The 21,228-nt window shown below is 36.4% G+C and overlaps 1 protein-coding gene across 24 annotated transcripts in view; it reads left to right on the top strand.

The window, feature by feature from the left end:
* Window positions 1-8,594, top strand: part of ZNF780A (zinc finger protein 780A) — a 72,237-nt gene extending 63,643 nt beyond the window's left edge. For all 24 annotated transcript variants that reach the window (XM_063801685.1, XM_063801684.1, XM_063801686.1 and 21 more), the window contains one exon: window positions 1,518-8,594. In XM_063801685.1, the coding sequence (XP_063657755.1) occupies window positions 1,518-3,211 (1,694 nt within the window). In that variant the 3' untranslated portion in view covers window positions 3,212-8,594. The remainder of the gene's footprint in view (window positions 1-1,517) is intronic.
* Window positions 8,595-21,228: the final 12,634 nt, after the last annotated feature.

The raw sequence follows: 21,228 nt of genomic DNA, 5'->3' as shown, positions 1-21,228 counted from the left end.
TTTTTGGCTGTAAACAATGCCTTTGGTGTCTGTGATTTCTTCATTGGCTTTGGTTGTAATGGTTAGTGGAGGGTACGGTGAAGTTTTATTGGGGATGAGGAGTGATATAGTTTAGATATTTTCACTTCTAAATCTCATGTTGAAATGTAATCCCCAGTGTTGGAGATGGGGCCTGGTGGGAGGTAATTGGATCATAGGGGTTGATTTCTCATGAATGGCTTAGCACCATCCCCTTGGTGCTGTCCTCACAATAGTAAGTGGGTTCTTGCAAGACCTGGTTGTTTAAAAGTATATGGCACTTCTTCTTGTTCTCTCTCTTGTTCCTTCTCTTGCTGTGTGACATTCTTTGTCCTGTGTTGCCTTCTTTTATGAGTAAAAGGCCCCTAAAGCCTCTCCAGAAGCTGAGCAGATGCTAGCGCCATGTACAACCTGCAGAACCATGAGCCAGTTAATACTCATTTTTTCGTAAATTACCCAGTCTCAGGTATTCCTTTAATGCAAGAATGGCCTAGCACAAGGACACAAGGTAGGCAAGTCCTTGGGCTCTGGTGGTGGCAGTGGCAGTCCAGATGTGCCTGTTTTGGGGCCCCAGCATAGTGTATGCTGGTACTAGTATTAGTGTGTCTAGGCACATTGATTCTTTGGCCTCCTCGTAGTTTGGATAGTGCTGGCAGTGGTAGTGGTATGCTGGGTAGGTGGATGGGTTCTTGGATTCTTGGGCAGCAAGTGTGGCATGGGTGATGGTAGTAGTAGTGAACAGGACAATCTTCTGGCTCCCAAGCAGTAAGTGCTTGGTGTTGGAGGTGACTGTGATGGGCTGGGTGGGCCAGTCCCCAGAACTTCCGGTTGTGAGTACCGGTGGGTACCAGTTGTGGAGGAAACAGCAGGTTGTATGTGTCTGACCTTAGGCCTCTGTGATGAGTGCTTAGGTAGCAAAGGTGGTAGATGGATCAGGGTGATCCCCGGGTCCCCAGATGGTGTGCTTGGGGACTTGGGCACAGAGCTGGGTCTGCTGGACCTGACCTTAGGCCCCCCAGTTGTACGTGCTGGTTCTTGTGGTAAGCAGGGGTGGGGTGATTCCCAGGCCCCTGGCAGAATGCTGCTGTTGATTTTCTTTTCCAATGTGAGTTGAAATTTTCTTGTATATGCCAGTATATTTGGATTGCATCCTGGACATTCTAATTACTGACTATGAAACTATGGGTCTCATGGTCTTAAGTCCTATAGAACATATCAATATGTTTCAACAGATAGTTGACCTAGTTAGGTTCAACCTTCTGTGGTTCGTTTTCTGATTTTTACATGTACATAACCAGGCTGGCTCAGATGTGCATTTGCTTCCACTGGAAACAGAAGTGATATGAGAAAGGTTCTATCTACCAACTTTGTTGGTTTTGGCTAATAAAATCAATAAAGGTTTTATTGGTTTGAATTGATGGTTTCAGTTGATGAAAGGACTTTGTATGCATGTGTGTTATAGGAAAATAAAATAGGTTTGCTTTCTTCATTTCTTTCAGATTTGGAGTCAAAATATGGACCTGAGAAAGTATCTCCAGAAAATGATACCTCTGAAGTAAATTTACCCAAACAGGTTATAAAGCAAATAAGTACAACTCTTGGCGTTGAGGCCTTTTATTTTAGAAATGACTCAGAATGTAGACGATTTGAGGGACTACAGGGATATCAAGAAGGAAATATCAATCAAAAGATGATCAGCTATGAAAAACTGCCTACTTATACTCCTCATGCTTCTCTTATTTGCAATACACATAAACCGTATGAATGTAAGGAATGTGGGAAATACTTTAGTCGTAGTGCAAATCTTATTCAGCATCAGAGTATTCATACTGGAGAGAAACCCTTTGAATGTAAGGAGTGTGGGAAAGCCTTTCGACTTCACATACAATTTACTCGACATCAGAAATTTCATACTGGTGAGAAACCTTTTGAATGTAACGAATGTGGAAAGGCCTTTAGTCTTCTTACCCTGCTTAATCGCCATAAGAACATTCACACAGGTGAGAAACTGTTTGAATGTAAGGAATGTGGGAAGTCCTTTAATCGTAGTTCAAACCTTGTTCAACATCAGAGTATTCATTCTGGTGTAAAACCATATGAATGTAAGGAGTGTGGGAAAGGCTTTAATCGTGGTGCACACCTTATTCAGCATCAGAAAATTCATTCCAATGAGAAACCCTTTGTATGTAAGGAATGTGGGATGGCCTTTCGATATCATTACCAACTTATTGAACATTGCCAAATTCATACTGGTGAGAAACCCTTTGAATGTAAAGAATGTGGAAAGGCGTTTACTCTTCTGACAAAGCTTGTTCGACATCAGAAGATTCATACTGGTGAGAAACCCTTTGAATGCAGGGAATGTGGGAAGGCCTTTAGTCTTCTCAACCAGCTTAATCGCCATAAGAACATTCACACAGGTGAAAAACCGTTTGAATGTAAGGAATGTGGGAAGTCCTTTAATCGTAGCTCAAACCTTGTTCAACATCAGAGTATTCATGCTGGTATAAAACCATATGAATGTAAGGAGTGTGGGAAAGGCTTTAATCGTGGTGCACACCTTATTCAGCATCAGAAAATTCATTCCAATGAGAAACCTTTTGTATGTAGGGAATGTGAGATGGCCTTTAGATATCATTGCCAACTTATTGAACATTCTCGAATTCATACTGGTGACAAGCCATTTGAATGTCAAGACTGTGGGAAGGCCTTCAATCGTGGCTCAAGCCTTGTTCAACATCAGAGTATTCACACTGGTGAGAAGCCCTATGAATGTAAGGAGTGTGGGAAGGCTTTTAGACTTTACCTACAACTTTCCCAACATCAGAAAACTCACACAGGTGAGAAACCATTTGAATGTAAGGAATGTGGGAAATTCTTTCGTCGTGGTTCAAATCTTAATCAACATCGAAGTATTCATACTGGAAAGAAACCCTTTGAATGTAAGGAATGTGGGAAAGCCTTTCGACTTCATATGCACCTTATTCGACATCAGAAATTGCATACTGGTGAGAAACCCTTTGAATGTAAGGAGTGTGGGAAAGCCTTTCGACTTCATATGCAACTTATTCGACATCAGAAATTGCATACTGGTGAGAAACCCTTTGAATGTAAGGAATGTGGAAAGGTTTTTAGTCTTCCCACCCAGCTTAATCGCCATAAGAACATTCACACAGGTGAGAAGCCATCTTGAATGTAAGGAATGTGGAAAGTCCTTTAATCGTGTCTCAAACCATGTTCAACATCAGAGTATTCGTGCTGGTGTAAAACCAAGTGAATGTAAGGGGTGTGGGAAAGGCTTCATTCGTGGTTCAAACGTTATTCAGCATCAGAAAATTCATTCCAGTGAGAAACTCTTTGTATGCTAGGAGTGGAGGAAGACCTTTAGATATCATTACCAACTTATTTAACATTACCAAATTCACACTGGTAAAAAACCCTTTGAATGTAAAGAATGTGGAAAGGCCTTCAGTTTTCTGACATAGCTTGCTGGACTTCAGGTCATTCATACTGGCAAGAAGCCATTTGAATTTGAGAAATGTGGGAAGGCCTTCAATAGTGGCTCAAACCTTGTTCAACATCAGAGTATTCATACTGGTGAGAAACTCTATGAATGTAAGGAGTGTGGGAAAACTTTCAGATTTAATTTGGTCCTGACTGCACATCAAAGAATTCATACTGGTATGAAACCCTGTGAATGTACAGAATGTGGGAAGACCTTTAGTTGTAGCTCAAACATTGTTCAACATGTTAAAATTCATACTGGTGAGAAACCCTATAATGTAAGGAATATGGGAAAGCATTTACTGTGGATGATCAGCTGTCTCAACATCAGAAAATTCAGAATAGTTAGAAATTTTGTGACCATAAGGAGTGTGGACAAGCCTTCACTGTGTACGAAAAATTTACTCAACACCAGAGAGCTCATATTGATGAGAAATCTTGTGAACATAGAAGAATGTGTGAAGAACTTTCATCATGGCCTGGGATTTGCTCAACTTCTGAGTATTCATACTTCTGAGAAATCTTTGAGTGTAAGGAATGTGGGGCGTTTTATAGCCACACTAAATACCTTAGAGTTCGGAGAAGATAATTCTTGTGAGAAAGTCTTTGAATGAGGAATATAGGGTAGTTGTCATGTTCACAATATACTCCCTATGAAATAATTTACCAGATGCAGGCATACCTCGCTGAATTGTGCATTGCAGTTATTGTGTTTTATACAAACTGAAGGTTTGTGGCAACCCTGTGGTGAGCAAGACGATCAGGTCCATTTTCCCAACGTCAGGTGTGCATTTCATGTCTTTACGTCACATTTTGGTAATTCTCAGAACATTTCAAACTATTTCATTGTTATATAGCTATCATGGTGATCAATGACCAGTGATTTTTGATGTTGCTATTGTAATTGCTTTGGGATACCACAAATTCTGCCCATAAAAGATGGTAAACCTAGTTGATACTTGTTGTGGGTTTTGAAAGAATAGTCAAATATACAATCATATACCCCAACCTAGATTCAAAATTGTTAACAATTTGCACGTTTATTTTTTGTATATTTGTTGTACCATTGAGAATAAGTTTTAGACATCATGACACTTTACCCTTTATTTAATCAACATGTGTATCAACCAAACATGAAGACAATATCATATAGCCATTGTACCATAATTACCGTTAAGGAAAGTATTCATAATTCTGTAATCTCATTCCATTTTCAGATTTCTTCATTGGCTTCCAAACCATCTTTTACAGCTATTCATATTCAAAGGAGAATCCATTGCAGAATCTGCATTGCATTTGGTTATCTCTCTTTAGTGTATTGTAGCCTGGAAATCCTATGAATGTAGGCTCTCAAATTTTGGTAGGTATTAGAATCAACAGTGGCACTTAGTAAAGCTACAGAGGCTTAAGCCCTAGCTTATAATTCTGGGCCTCTATGTTTTTTATTATTTCTCCAGGTGATTGTGATACCAACCAGAGTTAGAGAGCCACTGACCTAGAACATTTCTCCTTTCTCCTCATTCTTTTTTTTTTTTTTTTTTTTTTTTTTTTTTTTTTTGCAGTTGCAAGATTTAATAGAGTGAAAACAGAGCTCCCATACAAAGGGAGGGGACCCAAAGAGGGTAGTCGTTGCCGGCTCGAATGCCTGGGTTTATATCCTGATCATTGTCCCTCCTGCTGTGCTCTCAGGCAATAGATGATTGGCTATTTCTTTACCTCCTGTTTTTGCCTAATTAGCATTTTAGCGGGCTCTCTTTCCTACCTGATGGGTCGGGTGTGAGCTAAGTTGCAAGCCCCGTGTTTAAAGGTGGATGTGGTCAACTTCCCATCTAAGCTTAGGGATTCTTAATCGGCCTAGGAAATCCAGCTAGTCCTGTCTCTCAGTACCCCCTCTCAACAGGAAAACCCAAGTGCTGTTGGGGAGGTTGGCCAACAACTGCTCTAATTGCTTCCTGCTGAATTGGGGTGTAGTAGGGGTTGTACAGTTGAGATTTCCTCTGGAGGGGTGCCTTCGATGTCATTAACATTGGAGCATGGGCTAGCAGGCCGGTCCAGGGGTCCGCGGTAGATTTTAGTCATGGACTGCATCTGGGGCTCCATTTGAAGAACGAGTTGTGGCTTTACAGCTTCGATTCTGGAAAAGACAAACTTAACAAGGAGGGGATTAACTTAACAAGATACAGGGATTGAAATGTATGGCCTACAGTGCAGGGGATTATTTCTTTGGCACACTTCACAGGCCCTGACTATCTGCTTGATAGTTTTGAAAAGGCCTGGTCCATCTCCTCATTCTTAAAAAATGAGATTGAATTTTGATTAGCCCAGGAAAATTGTCTATGTGTTTAGATTTCTTTCTTTATAGTGTCATTTAGCGTTGTTCTCTTTGTTGCATATTCTGTACAAGGGAATTTGAGTCCAGAGGCTCTGTTAGGTCAGATTAAACATTTTGGAGAAGAATACTTTGTAGGCTATTTGTATGTCATGTTTTACTGTCAGAAAACATTTAAGTACAGGTCCTTGCATTAGTGAAACTAAGTTTGATCATTTGGGTAAGCTGGTAACCGCCATAAGTCCATTGTAAAGATCTAATTTGTAGTGGATAAACAATCTATGGAGAGACTTTGACCTCTGAATATTTATAGTCATGTGTGTTTTAGCTGTGGATTGAATACAAAATGAAAATTGAAATAGACTATTCAAAAATGAATGCCATTAAGGTTGTCAACATAAGTCAACTTGTGTGATAAGGCTGACAGTATATTCATTACAAAATTAGCACCCTCTAGTTTATTCAGGGAGCCAAGATTGTTTTGTCTGGAACCTTGTTTTTGTTCAGCATTTATCATCAGCACCTATATATATCATGGCTGGTACGTGAGCTGTTGATAAACTTTGAAAAAAATTAAGCCTTTAAATCAAGCTATAAAACATGATACCATTGTGGCATCATGAATTAGAGAGCTTAACTTTTTTAAAGATCAATAATAATCCTTTGTGATTTTATTCCAGTGCATTTAAAAATCTATAAAATGATAATTTATATTGATAGCTTTCTTCTTTTTGTGAATATACCCTTATCAGATTATTATGCTTTTGATAGACTACTTAATTCTATTTCTTAACATTTAATTGTATCTATAATCATAGGTAAAGTTATAATTTTCTAAACAGTTTTCAGGTTTTGTTAATGCAATGATCTTATAAATCTTACAAAACGAGACTATTTAAAACCTGGCTTTCTAGTCTCATGTTCCTATTTTTTATTTCCACTTTCATCTTTTTCATATTGATTCTCTTTGACTTTCTTTTTTGAACTCAACAGATTCCCCGGGTATTAACCCAGCACAACTCCTTTATGGGTCATTGCACATTCTGGTATCTCATTAAGAATTGTCATAAAAGAGAGATCCCAGGAGGCCTTCCAGTGAAACTCTATCATCATGCAATCTTGGGATTTCTAAGTTGGAAGTCACAGTCCCTTTGCAAACATAATAAAACACTTTAAAATATTTGCTAAAGTTACAAACCAAGTATGTAAAAATTTAAAAATCACCTACTACTTTTAAAAGCAGAGAAGGCATCCATAGACTATTTCCTTGCTTACAAGCTCAGTGAACATACTGAATTCACTTACAAAAAGAATTTTCTCAATTTTAGTTGCTTTTCAAAAAATTCTTATTCCTTTTATTTGTAATTCTTTGACATTGGTGCTGCTTCACAGTTTTGATAATTGGACAGTTTGGTCTTTATTATGCTATTAACATTTTTACCTGTCCTGAAACAAGGAAATACAATCAAAGAAACAGAAGATTGCTGGACCTTGAACCACATTATGATATCAGATGACCCAGAGTCATGGTTACTAAGTTGCTTAAATTTTTAGTAACAAAGATGTATTAGAAAATGACAGGTCAATTAAATAATGGTTTTTTTGGATACATTTAATTATATAATCCCCTTAAGTTGTGCTTAGTCAGCAGTATTTAATCTGTTGTCTATTATATATCTAACTGGTCTGTTATGTTTATTATATATTTATGTATTGCTTATTCATATCTTATTGGAGTAACTCATTTTTAAAACAATATATTTCATCTCCTAGGAGAAGAGGATCGAGTATGTGTTTTTATTCTTTTTCATTAGGACATTAGGGTATTTTCTTATTGTGAAATGTATTGAATATTTCGTTTATTTGGTTTGTGAGTCTGACCTTCACTCCCTAGCACTGATTTTTATTTGGACCTCCTTTTACCTGATTCATAGGAGTTATGAGTAGCCGTTAATATGGATACATTTTTCCCATTTCTAGTACACTGCCCCTTCCAAAAGTGTCTGGCTTACTCAAACTTTTCTGTATTTGTTCCATCTTGCTTTTACAGATCAATACAAATAGGTAACTATACATTCTAAACAAACATCAAGTTGGTGGAAAAAAGGCATATGAACAGTTCTTTCTCACCTACTATCAACAAACAGTAAATTAAACATTCCTAACTGCAGCCTCCTTTTGTAAAATTTATAACCATTTATCTTTTGAGTGTGACATGATACTAGATGTATGATGATTACATGTTTTGTGTATCAGTATGAACATGATTTTTAACAGACTTGTTCCAATGAACTATTATAGAGATGGTCCCCAACAATGTCAACTAACAATTTCTCAGCTTTATGATGGTGCAAAAGTGATATGTTGCTATAGTTTGGATATTTGTCCCTCCAAATCTCATGTTGAAGTTTGATCTCAGTGTTGGAGGTGGGGCCTAATGGAAGGTGTTTGGGTCATGGTGGAAGATCCCTCATGAATAAATTAATGCCCTCTCTGGATTTAGGGGTGAGTGAGCTATCACTCTGTTAATTTTTGTGAGAGCTGGTTGTTCAAAAGAACCTGGCACCTCCTCCCTCACCCTCTTGTTTTCTCTCTTGCCATGTGATGTCTGCATACACTGGCTCTCCCTTCATCATCTGCCATGAGTGGAAGCAGCCTGAGACCCTTAGCAGAAGCAGATGCCGCACCATGATTCTTGTACATTCTGCAGAACAGTGAGCCAAATAAACCTCTTTATTAATCACCCAGCCTCAGATATTCTTTTATAGCAACACAAAATGGACTAAGACATACTCAGTCAGAGTATGCTCCTCAAACTAAGATGGGGCTATGTTAAGTTGAAAATATTGTAGGTCATAAATACACATTTGGCATATGATGTTTTCAATTTGTGATGGGTTTATTTGGATATAACGCTGTCATAAGTTGAGAAGCATCTGTAGTAATTATGATAATTTGGTGTGTAGCCAGTAGGAGTCCAGTTACATTTGTTTTTTTGACTTCTTTTTTTCTTTTCACTTTTTAAATGAATATTGTGTTCAGGTCCTAAGAAGATGTTTTAGACTGATCCTTCTTTGTTGGTCCATGTTCCCCATGCCTCTTGTCCTGAGTCATGGAATCAACCCATGATTCAGTACCCTCGTAGGGTGTCCTGGTTCTATTTAGAGGAAAAGAGCCTTTGAGACCAAGAAATCTGGCTGCTATTGGTGCACATGGCAGTTACAGGTATGGAAGAAGATGCTGCTTTTGTTAGAATTCTTTTAATAGTTTCAGAGTAGAAAATGTCATTGTAAGGTCAGAAGTTCACTCTGATTTTTCTCAACTTACATTTCTATGATCTGCTCTTGTTTGCATTTGATATTTTATTGAATTATAAGGTTTTATGTATGGTGATAGCTGAGAAGTTTATCTCCTGCTAGGGCCTGCCTGAAATGACACATTAATCTGCTTGCCCATTTTTGGAGATATTGGTCTGATTCAAATTTGTCATGGTGTTTCTGAGCAGTGTTATGAAGAACATTCAATAATGGATAATAGATAGATAGATAGATAGATAGATAGATAGATAGATAGATAGATTTATATTTGAGATGGAGTTTTGCTTTTGTTGCCCAGGCTGGAGTGCAATGGTGCAGTCGTGGCTCACCACAACCTCTGCCTCCCAGGTTCAAGCGATTTTCCTGCCTTAGCCTCCCAAGTAGCTGGGATTACAGATGCCTGTCACCACGCCCAGCTAATTTTTGTGTTTTTAGTAGAGACAGCTTTCAGCATGTTGGCCAGGCTGGTCATGAACTCCTAACCTCAAGTGATCCGCCCGCCTCAGACCCCAAAGTGCCGGGATTACAGGTGTGAGACATCTCGCCCAGCCGACAATAGATAATATTTTGAATGTTCATAGATTCTCCAGAAAAAAACTGGACAGAAGATTTCTGTCATCCTTTTTTTTTTTTTTGAGACGGAGTCTCGCTCTGTCGCCCAGGCTGGAGAGCAGTGGCGCAATCTCGGCTCACTGCAAGCTCCGCCTCCTGGGTTCACGCCATTCTCCTGCCTCAGCCTCCTGAGTAGCTGGGACTACAGGCGCCCGCCACCATGCCCAGCTAATTTTTTTTGTTTTTTGTTTTTTTTTTAAGTAGAGACGGGGTTTCACCGTGTTAGCCAGAATGGTCTCGATCTCCTGACCTCGTGATCCTCCTGTCTCGGCCTCCCAAAGTGCTGGGATTACAGGCGTGAGCCACCAAGCCTGGCCTTCTGTCATCCTTCTATAGGGTATTATGATAATCCAGTTTGCAGTATGGGGGATGAGAGACCTGTGTGTTCTAATTTCTAGGATACCATTCCATTTCTATGAGTCTTCTGCACAAGTGTGGTCTCTAGGGTTGCACTGTGGTTATTTGTAATTGCGGAAAGTGAAACTTTCTCCTTGGATTCCCCAGCGGGTCAGAGTCTGTTATTACAGATTAGAGTCCAGGATTATAGAACCAGTAATTTTTATTAACAGTTGGCTATGACTATCTAGAGTAAGCACTGCATTAATTTTTCCAAGATGTTGTCATGTGACATAACTTATGGCCAGTAGGATGTAAGTGAATATTTTTGGCAGTTCTGGAAACCTCTCTTAAAACACAGCTGGCTTAATATATTAATATTTGAGAAATCTGGGTGAGGGATATCCAGAAATTCTTTACGATTTTCCCCAGTTCTGTGTAAGTCTGAGAGCTCATACCATTCTGATGCCAGCAGTGGAAGAATTCATGATTGGTTTGGAGCAAGGCCATAATATCAGGCTTACATCCATATTATATGACAGAGAAATTAACCTTATCTTGTTTTATCCACTTTAATTTGATGCAGTTTTACTATTTTACTCACAACCAAATTTAATCTTAAATGATACACCTAGATTGTCATATATTAAGACTAAGAACAGTCAATATATTCTTCTATGTTCTGTAGCTCAAAAGCACAGATCTGCAGAGAGCAGAGCATCTATCCCATGCATGTTGTCATGTACTTATCCCACACCCTATTAAAATCACAGTACCTGTAAGGGAGACATTTTTTTTCTTCAAGAATATGTATTTCTGCCACATCTATGATTCTCCAAAATGAGATGACAGAAAATGCTAAACGACTGTTAGATGACTGTATGAAGTTCCACTTCTGGATGATAGGATAGGGAGACTCTGCAGGCTCATTTACCAGCAAGACAAGTAAAAGTAAAAAAAAAAAACAAAAAACAAAAACTATTTTTAAAACCTTACTATTTGAGATCTGAAAGAGTGCAAAGAGTATACAGTGAATGAAATATCTAACAACAAAGTCTACTAAAACTTGGTAAGAGCAGTGAGAATTTGTGGTATTTAAGACACAGCCCACTCTCTTCTTGTCTTCACAGCTCAGTTTGATGGAAGCTTCACACTGGGTGGATGCTGCCAGGATTATGCGGCTCCAGCTCTCAATCAAGTTTTATAACAACAGGAGGGTCAGGCTTCCAGGGATTCTTATTCCCACCTCCTCTCAGTTGAAGAGGCTAAATTCCTGGTGATGCAACTAAGAGGCTTGGGGCTCCATTGCTTCCCCCGCTCCCACCCATAGGTTGGAAGCTCTGCCCAGGCACAGTGAACTCAGATTTGGGCCCTGATTGCCTTTGCCTCAGCTTGCTTGTAAGGCAGAGGTTTCACAAGAGAAACAAAATGGCTACCACCCAGCCCATTGCCCAGAATGGTGGTTCAGAGATTTTGTCCAGAGGGAGAGACAGTGTATAAGAGTAGAGCTCTGAAGCTCTCTCAAGAAGAATGGAATTTATTTGAAACAGTGTCAGAAACTTCCCTTAATTAAAAACAACATGAACCGTAAGTCAGCTAATTAATCAGGTAATTCCAGGGGAAGACACAGCTAAGGAGCCCTTCTAAGGTCAAAAGAAACCTTAAAGACTGGCCTCAAAAACTAGCCCTGCTTGGCTTAAATTATACCAAACTGCTTAGTAATTAATGCTCCAAGGACTTGTGGAGAACAGTAGACTGATCAGACAGAAGCCAGTGGAGCCTAGTGGGCTAGAAATAATACCAAAGGAGACAAACATCTTAACAGAGAGATCAGGGAAAGATGGTCAAAGAGACTCCTGTTTAAAACCATACCAGGGTATATTCTGCGTATGTCCAAGGCTGTACCCTCTGAAGAGCAACAAAATGCTTCCCACTGCAAGCTATTTCACTAAAATAGCTTAGTGAAAACACAAAACAAATAACTACGAGTAACTCTGCATATGTCCAAGGCTGCACCCTCTGAAGAACAACAAAATGCTTCCCACTGCAAGCTACTTCACTAAAATAGCTTAGTCAAAGCAGAAAACAAATAACAAAACAAAACAAACAACAAAACCACTCTGAAGAACAACAAAAACCACTCTGAAGAAGGGGACAGGGAATCAGTATCCAGAATCGCTATAGTATGTTACCTAATATGTCCACTTATCAACAAGAAATTGTAAGACATACAAAGAAACTGAAATGTTCGACTTATAAACAGGAAAAAAGCAGGCAACAGAAATGGCCTTTGACAGGGAACAGATATCAGATTTAAAAGACAGAAACTTCAAGGTAGCCATTATATATATATTCACAGCAGTAAGGGAAAATACAAAGATAATGTCTCATCAAATAAAGAATATCAATAAAGGAAATCATAAGATGAACCAAATGTAAATTCTGGAGTTGAAGACTATAATAACTAATATAAAAAATCATCAGAAGGGCTAAATAAGTTTGAGCTGGCAGAAGAATTAGAAAACTTTCAAATAGATCAATAGAAATTATGCAACCTCAATTCCATCTTCCCATTAGAAAATAGAATAGGAAAATGAAGAAATAGGATGAGAAAATAGAACAAAGAAATATAAACAGAGCCTCAGAGAAATTCAGGATGCCTTTCAGTGCACCAGTGTACATGTAATGAGAATACCATAAGGTGAGGAGAAAGAGAAGCACAAAAATATTCAAAGAAATAATGGCTAAAAACATCCACAATTTATTGAACAAACATTAATCTATACTCACAAGCATCTCAACAAACTGTGAACAGAATGAATGCAAACATATCCACAAACAGACACGTCATAGTAAAAATGTTAAAAGTGAAAGGAAATGTTGAAAGCTGTAAGAGAAAAACAATGTGCCACAAGGGTACCCCAATAGATTAACAGCAAACTTCTCATCAGAAACAATGGAGGGGATGAAGGCAGTGGGATGATACATTCAAAGTACTCAAAGGACAAGAGCTTTGTGAACCGTGATCTTATTTCTAGTAATGCTGCCTTCAAAAAAAAGGTGAAACAAAGCCCTCCCAGATCTGCCATATGAGAAATTGTAAAAAAAAAAAAAAAAAAAAGTTATTAATACTGAAAGCAAGTAAAACACATGAAAATTTAAAATCACATTTTTAAAAAGAACAAAATTAATATTTATAATTAAAGGTAATTATAGCCAGGCATAGTGGCTCATGCCTGGTATCTCAGCACTTTGAGGGGCTAAGGCGGGCAGATTGCCTGAGGTTGGGAGTTCAAGACCAGCCTGGCCAACATGGCAAAACCCCGTCTCTACTAAAAATACAAAAATTATCTGGGCATGGTGGTGTGCACCTGTAGTCCCAACTACTCGGAAGGTGAGGCAGGAGAATCGCTTGAAACCAGGAGGCAGAGGTTACAGTGAGCTGAGATCATGCCACTCCACTCCAGCCTGGGCAGCAAAGTGAGACTCTGTGTCTCACACACACAAAATGGTAATTATAAAAGGCAGCATAAATGCACATTTCTTTTACTTTTTTCTCTTAATAGATTTAAAAAGCAATTGTATAATATGTACATAATTGTATTATTGGCCATATGACATGGAAATGTAATATATTTGACAATAGCAGCATAAAGGAAGTAAATGACAGCAGAGTTGTATTGGAGTAAAGAAATGATACGCGATAGTAACTAGAATTCATAGGAACAAATAAAAAGAAGTAGAAATAGTAAATAAAAAGCTATATATTTAAAATACCATATAAATATATATATATACTCTATTCCATCCTTAATAGACATAAACCTATACAGAATAAGTATAATAATGTATTTTTGAGTCTGTAGCATGTGTAGACATAATGTAGAACAATAATAGAATTGAAAAGCAGGATAGATTAGAACTATATAAATAACATTTATATATCTCACTGGGATCAAGTTAGTATTATTCTGAAGCTGATTCTAAGATGTATATAATAAACCCTACAGCAGCCATTAAGAAAATAACAAAAATACAATGAATAAAAAATTTAAATGTGTTATTACAGAAAATCAACACAGAGGAAGGCAGTAAGAAAAGAAATGTGGGACTGGGTGAACTATAATACATACAGAAAAAAACAACATGGCAAAAATAAGTCATTCCTTATCAATAGTTACTTTAAATGTAAATGGATCAAACTTGGCGATCAAAAGACATAGATTGGGAGACGATAAATGAACGAGATCCAACTAAATGCTATCTATAAGAAAGTCACTTTAGATCTAAGGACACACATAGTTTGAAAGTGAAAAGATGGGCTGGGCGCAGTGGCTCACGCCTGTAATCCCAGCACTTTGGGAGGCCGAGGCGGGCGGATCACCTGAGGTCAGGAGTTTTAGACCAACCTGACCAACATGGAGAAACCCCGTCTCTACTGAAAATACAAAAACTTAGTCGGGCTTGGTGGCGGGCGCCTGTAATCCCAGCTACTTAGGAGGCTGAGGCAGGAGAATGGCGTGAACCCTGGAGGCGGAGCTTGCAGTGAGCCGACATCGTGTCACTGCACTCCAGCCTGGGCGACAGAGCGAGACTCTGTCTAAAAAACAAACAAAAAGAAAGTGAAAAGATGAAAAAAGATATTTCATGCAAACAGCAATTAAAAAGAGTGGGCATGGCTGTATTAATATCAGACAAAATATAAGTTAAAAAAGGTTAGAAGAGACAAAGAATATATAATAAAAGGGTCAACTTACCAAGAAGATATATCAATTACAAATACATATACACTAAACACCTGAGCTCCAAAATATATGAAGGACACATTGACAGAATTGAAGGAAGAAATAGACATCTATGCAATAATAGTAGGAGACTTCAATACACTACTTTTAATAATATGTAGAGGAACAGGACAGAAGATAAATAAGGAAATAGGAGACTTGAGCCAATTGGGCCTAACACACATATATACATAACATTTCCACTCAACAATAGCAGAGTGCACATTTTCCTCAAGTGCATGTGGATTATTATCCAGGATAAACTATGTCTTAGGCCACAGAAGAAGTCATAATGTTAAAATATTGAAACTAGAATTCAATAGCATAAGTAAAACTGTAAAATCCACAAGTATGTGAAAACTAAGCACACTCTAAACTAGTGGATCAAAGAAGAAATCAAAACAAATGAAAATGAGGTAAATGAAAATGAAAACACAACATACCAAATTTATGGGATGCAGCAAAAGCAGTGTTAAGGGAATTTTATAGCTGTTAGTGTTTACATTAAAAAAGAAGAAAGATTTCAAGTCAGCCCCCTAACTTTATGCCATTAGAAACTAGAAAAGAAGAAGAAACTAAATCTGAAGCTAGTAGAAGGAAGGAAATGAAAATATTAGGCTTGAGATTAACATATTAGAGAATAAAAAATAGAGAAAATTAGTAAAACTAAGAGTTGGTTATTTGGAAAGCTCAACAAAATTGAGAACCATTAGGCAGATTGATTAAGAGAGGAAGACTGAAATAACTAGGATCAGAAATGAAACAGGGAACATTCCATTCCTACCAACTGTATACTAATAAAAAGCATTATTCAAGAGTACTTTTTACAATGGTATTCCAATAAATTTGATAACCTAGACAAAATGGAAAAGTTTCTAGAAACACACACCTTTCTAAGACTCAATAATGAAGAAATAGAAAATCTGAATATACCTATGACCAGTAAGAAGAATGAATAGCAATCTAATACCTCCTAACAAAGAAAAGCCAAAGACTACATGGTTTCACTGGTGAAGTCTACCAAATGATTTTACATCTTTATTCTTTTCTAGCACTATAGGCATTTAAAGCTAAAAATAAAAACATATTTAGCTGCTCCAAAAATTTGGATTGTTTTTGTTTTTATTAAAAATACATTCTAGGCAAGGTGCGATGGTTCATGCTGGTAATCCCAGCATTTTGGGAGGCCAAGATGGGAGGGTTGCTTGAGGCCAGGAGTTTGAGACCAGCCTGGTCAACATAGTGAGATTCTCATCTCTATTTTTAGGAAGTAAAATAAAAAATACATCCTAATTTCTCTTATAATTTATTCTTTGATCCATGGGGTATTTAGCAATGTGTTGAATAATTTCAAAATATTTTTACATTTCCCAAATTTCCTCAGTGTTTGATTTCTAATTTTATTTTCACTGTGGTCAGAGTGATTTGCCATATATAGGTCTAGTATATTGTTTAGTTTAGAAAATGTTGCATGTTGAGTATGTATTTTATTGTTGGTTGAGTGTTCAACCAACCATCAGTTAAGACAAACTAGTTTGTAGTGTCGTTTAAGTCTTCTATATCCTTGCAGATTTTCTGTCTAGTTGTTATATGTATTGAGAATAGAGTGTTAAAATCTCCACCTTCTATTGTTGAGCTGTCATTTTCTCTCTTCAGTTTTGTCAGTTTTCCTTTCATGTATGTAGCCTCCTGTTTTTAGGAGCATATACGTTCATTGTAGTTATATTTTTCTAATTAACTCGCCCTTTTATCATTAAATAAATCTCTTTTTCTTTAGTAACATTTTGAAAGTCTGTTTTGTCTGATGGTAGTATAACCATTCCTGTTCTCTTCTGATCACCATTCGTATGGTACCTATTTGTATCTTTTTCCATCCTTTTGTTTTCCGTCCGTTTTCAGCTTTTAAAAAGAACGAATGTATATCTTAGCTTAAAAAAATCTAATTGAGATTATTGCTAAAATAATAACAATAGTCGTCAGGCATGGTGGCTCACACCTGTAATCCCAGCACTCTGGGAGGCTGAGGTGGAAGGATTGCCTGAGCCCAGGAGTTCACGACCAGCCTGGGCAATATAGTGAGACCCTGTCTCTACAAAAAATTAGAAATAAAATTTTAAAAATCAAAATAAATAATATAATATCAATAGTATACAGAAAGTTTACTCCAATATAGCTCCCTTCCTTTGTGCTATCATAGTAATATGAATGTGACACAAATTACAACTTTATACATTATGAACAAAATAATACAATTGTATAATTATGGTTTTATGCAGTTATCTTTAATCAGTTAAAATAAAAAAGTAAAAGTGTATATTATCTTTTATTTACCTATGTAATGACTTTAATCAGTGCTCATTATTTCTTTGTGTGGAATTCCAGTGACCATCACCTTCATCCTAAAGAACTTTAATATTTCTTATTAGGAAAGTCTGCTAGCAACAAAGGCTTTCAGTCCTTATCTGCAATTCTCTTTATTTTATCTATATTTTGAGAGAGAATATTCTGGATATAGAATTCTTGGTTGACTGGTAGGGTTTTATTTGCTTTTTTGTTTTGTTTTGTTTTGTTTTTTGTTTTTGTTTGTTTGTTTTTAGTACTTTGAATCTCATCCCACTGCCTTTTGTTCTCTGTTGTTTCTGATGAGAAGTCAGCCAGTAGTCCTGTTGAGAATCTCGTTTATATGATGAATAATGTTTCCCTTGCTGTTTTCAAGATTTCCCTTTGTTCTTGGCTTCTGACAATTTGACTCTGGGGTAGCTCTCCTTGAGACATGTTGATTAAGTATTAATATCTGGGTTTATCCCACTTGGAGTGTGTTCACATTCTTGTAAATGTAGGTGTGTGTGCATGTGTGTGATCAACTTCACAGAGAGTTTGGCCATTATTTTTCAAGCATTTTTTCTTTTTCTTTCCTTCTGACCCTCCTCTTATATGTATGCTGGTTTGCTTGATGGTGTACTACATGCCTCTGATGCTTTCTTCATTTTTATTCCTTCTGTTTTTCTTTCTGTTCTTCAGACTGCATAATTTTATGGACTTGACCTATTTTCAAGTTCACTAATTCTTTTTTCAGGTTAAATCTGCTATGAGTTCTTCTAGTGAATTTTTCATTTCAGTTATTGTGCTTTTCAACTCTAGAATTTCTACTTGGTTCTTTCATTGCAGTAATAATTTCCATCTCTCTGTCGATAGTCTCTGGCAGGGTATTATTGTCATACTCTTCTTTAAATTCTTTACATATGGCTTGTTTTAGTTCTTTGAACATAATTAAAATAGCTGCTTTCAGATCTTTGCTAAATCCAACATTTTTGCTGTCTCAGAGACAGTTGTCTACTAGCTGCTTCATTCCCATCCCCTCTGAGTGAGCTACTTGGATTCTTTAGCTCCTGTGAAAGTTTGTTCATGCATAGATATACGTTTAAATTGATGTTTCTGTGAGAGCTAAGTGCTGGAAAGTCCCATTCTTCTATCTTGCTGACATCACTCCTGTTAAGATTTTCTATTTTTTCTTGAGTCAGTGATAGTTTGTGTGTTTCTAGGACTTTTTCCTTTCCATTTAGGTTATTTTGTTGACATACAATTGTTTATAATTTTCTTCTATCATTTTCATTTTTGTAAGTTTAGTAATGTCTCCACTTTCAGCTCTGACTTTAGTAATTTTGATGTTTTCTCTTTTTTCTTGTTCAGTCCTGCTACAGTTTTGCCACTTTTTTTGATCTTTTCAAAGAACCAGCTTTTAATTTTGTAAATTTTCTCTATTATTTTTATATTTTCTATTTAATCTAACCTCACTTTTATCTTTATTATTTCCTTTCTTCTCCTGGTTTTGCTTTTTTTTTTTCTATTTTTCATATTCTAATTCCTAAGTGTATACAGTTAGGTCATTGATTTGACATCTTTCCTCCTTTTTATAGGCATGTAGAGCTATAAATTTTTCCCTGAGCAGTAAGCATCTCATGAACTTTAGTAAATTTGTATTTATCTCAAATGTTTTCTAAATTCTCTTTTTATTTGTTCTTTAACCCTTTGGTTGTTTAAGATTCTGTTGATTTGGCACAAAACAGCGATATCATCTATCCTTACTCCTATTCAGTATAGAAATTCAACAGAATTTCAGTTATCAGAACTTGCCAACATGAAGACAATGGGATTTAGTCCTACAAATTAAGGAAGAAACTGAATAAATAAAGTCATGAACTAACATATTATATACAGGATTTAATTTTGAAATTCTTCAGTTTTGCATAGGAATTTCTTCAGCTATGGCAGTAGTCTTTTGATGGTGCTCCCATTTCTAACTGGATACATTTACAATTTGTGTTAGAATGGAATGCAATTGAGAAGGTTTATGTTTCTGTAACACCTAAATTTGGCTTAACATTCAAAGGTATCATAAATTGAGCCAATTTGTTTGGCTTTAGGAATAATTTTGAAATAAATGTACCCTTCCTAGACTAAGTGGCAAAAAAAAAAAAAAAAAGAAAAAGTAGAGATGTACTGTGAAGGCAAAATACATCAACTGCTAAAATATTTGCAATCTAATATTCCATGTTCACAATACTCATGAGGATATTTTCCATTTCATTGGATATATTCTAAGACTTCTGATTACCTTAGTATATGCAGAGTATATATCTCAATTTAAAAGGTATGGTGTTCAGAGAAGTGCCATTTGAAGGTAGCTATAATTTCAAGTTTATTAACCATAAAGTCCAGCGTTGAAGATTACATACAATTTTATCAAAATTTAAAAATAATAGACTGTGTTGAAAAAATATCCTTAAAAATATGGTGATACTGGCTAAGAAATTGATTAAAGCATTGGAATATATACCAAAAATAATTATTCTGCTCTTTAATGTATAGTCAATATAGATAGCTTAAAATTTTTTCCTTACTACAAAAACATTATTTTGTTTTAATGCAAATATGTTATTGTTTACCCTTTAGGATATAACAGAAAATTATGACTCATAAAGGAAATTTTCAAACATTATATAATTTCAATTATCGTAGTATTCATACATTTTCAAATTTTTACTACTTTGGACAATATATAGTGAGCTGTTATTGATTTCTAATTTAATTCCATTTTTGTCAAAAACATGCTTTGTATGACTTGAGTTCATTTACTCATTTATTGAGACTTGTTTTATGGCCCAGAATATGGTATATGCTGGTAAGTGTCCCCTGTCCACCTAAGATGAATTTTACTGTCTTTGAGAAGAGTGTTCCAGAAGTGTAAATGAGATCAAGCAGGTTGATATGTTGTTTAGATAATCTATACCCTGTTGCTTTTCTGCATTCGTTCTATCAATTACCAAGAGAGATATGTTGAAATATCTGATTATAATTGTGGATTTGTCTGTTACTTTATTGATCTAATAGGTTTTTACTCACATACTTAGAAGCTGTATTAAGAGCATAATTTAGGTTTGTTCTTTCCACTGGATGAACTGTATCCTTCATCATTATTATGATGTAACTTTCTTTATCCCTGATATAGTCTTTTTGGTGAAGTCACTTTGTTTTTAATATAGCCACTCCAGCTTTCTTTTGACTAGTGTTAGGATTTTATATATTTTTCCATCCTTTTACTTTTAACCTATTAGTGCTTTTATATTTTAAGTATTACCTGTAGGTAGCACGTATTTGGGTCTGACTTAAAAAAAAAAAAAATCCAACCTGACAACCTTCTTAAGTTAAGGTGTTAGACCAGTTACACTTAATGTGATCATTGATCCAATTAAGTTTGTTATCTTGCTATTTGTTTTCTGTCACAGTCGGGAATGAAAAGACATTTTGCTCTTCATTATTCCATGTTTCCGCTTTATATAGCATTAGGAAACTACAAAAATCATTTTGAAAGTTCAATGTTGCTAGATTACAACAGTGAAATCAAGCTTTTCCTACGAAAAACAAACCCCCTTTGGCATTTGTTTAGACTGTTTTAAGAAAATGTGTTAATTATTCATCCTTCAAGATAAGGCAAGTAATTCTCTGTGTACTTTTATCTGTTTCCATGCCGTCCTGAATCACGTTTTTCTCTCCAGATAACAGGAAGATTGTCTTGAAAAATCAAGTATATTTGATTCTGAAATCTCTCATGTAAACCACACTTCTGCTCTAGTATAAAACCAACCATTCCTTTTCTTTCTTTCTTTCTTTTTTTTTTTTTTTTTGAGACGGAGTCTCTCCAACCATTTCTTTAGTTCAGGCTTTTCAAATTTATCCTAAGTCCCTTCAAATAGCACAAAGGGGAAGCCTATGCTCGGATCTGAGACGAAGAGGTCAAAGCAGCTACATTTTGACGTAATTTTACTTT

Source organism: Pan troglodytes, chromosome 20 (assembly GCF_028858775.2).
Source record: "Pan troglodytes isolate AG18354 chromosome 20, NHGRI_mPanTro3-v2.0_pri, whole genome shotgun sequence".
Lineage (NCBI taxonomy): Eukaryota > Metazoa > Chordata > Mammalia > Primates > Hominidae > Pan > Pan troglodytes.
Note: the sequence above shows the minus strand (reverse complement) of the source record. Positions and strands in the feature narration are given on the sequence as shown.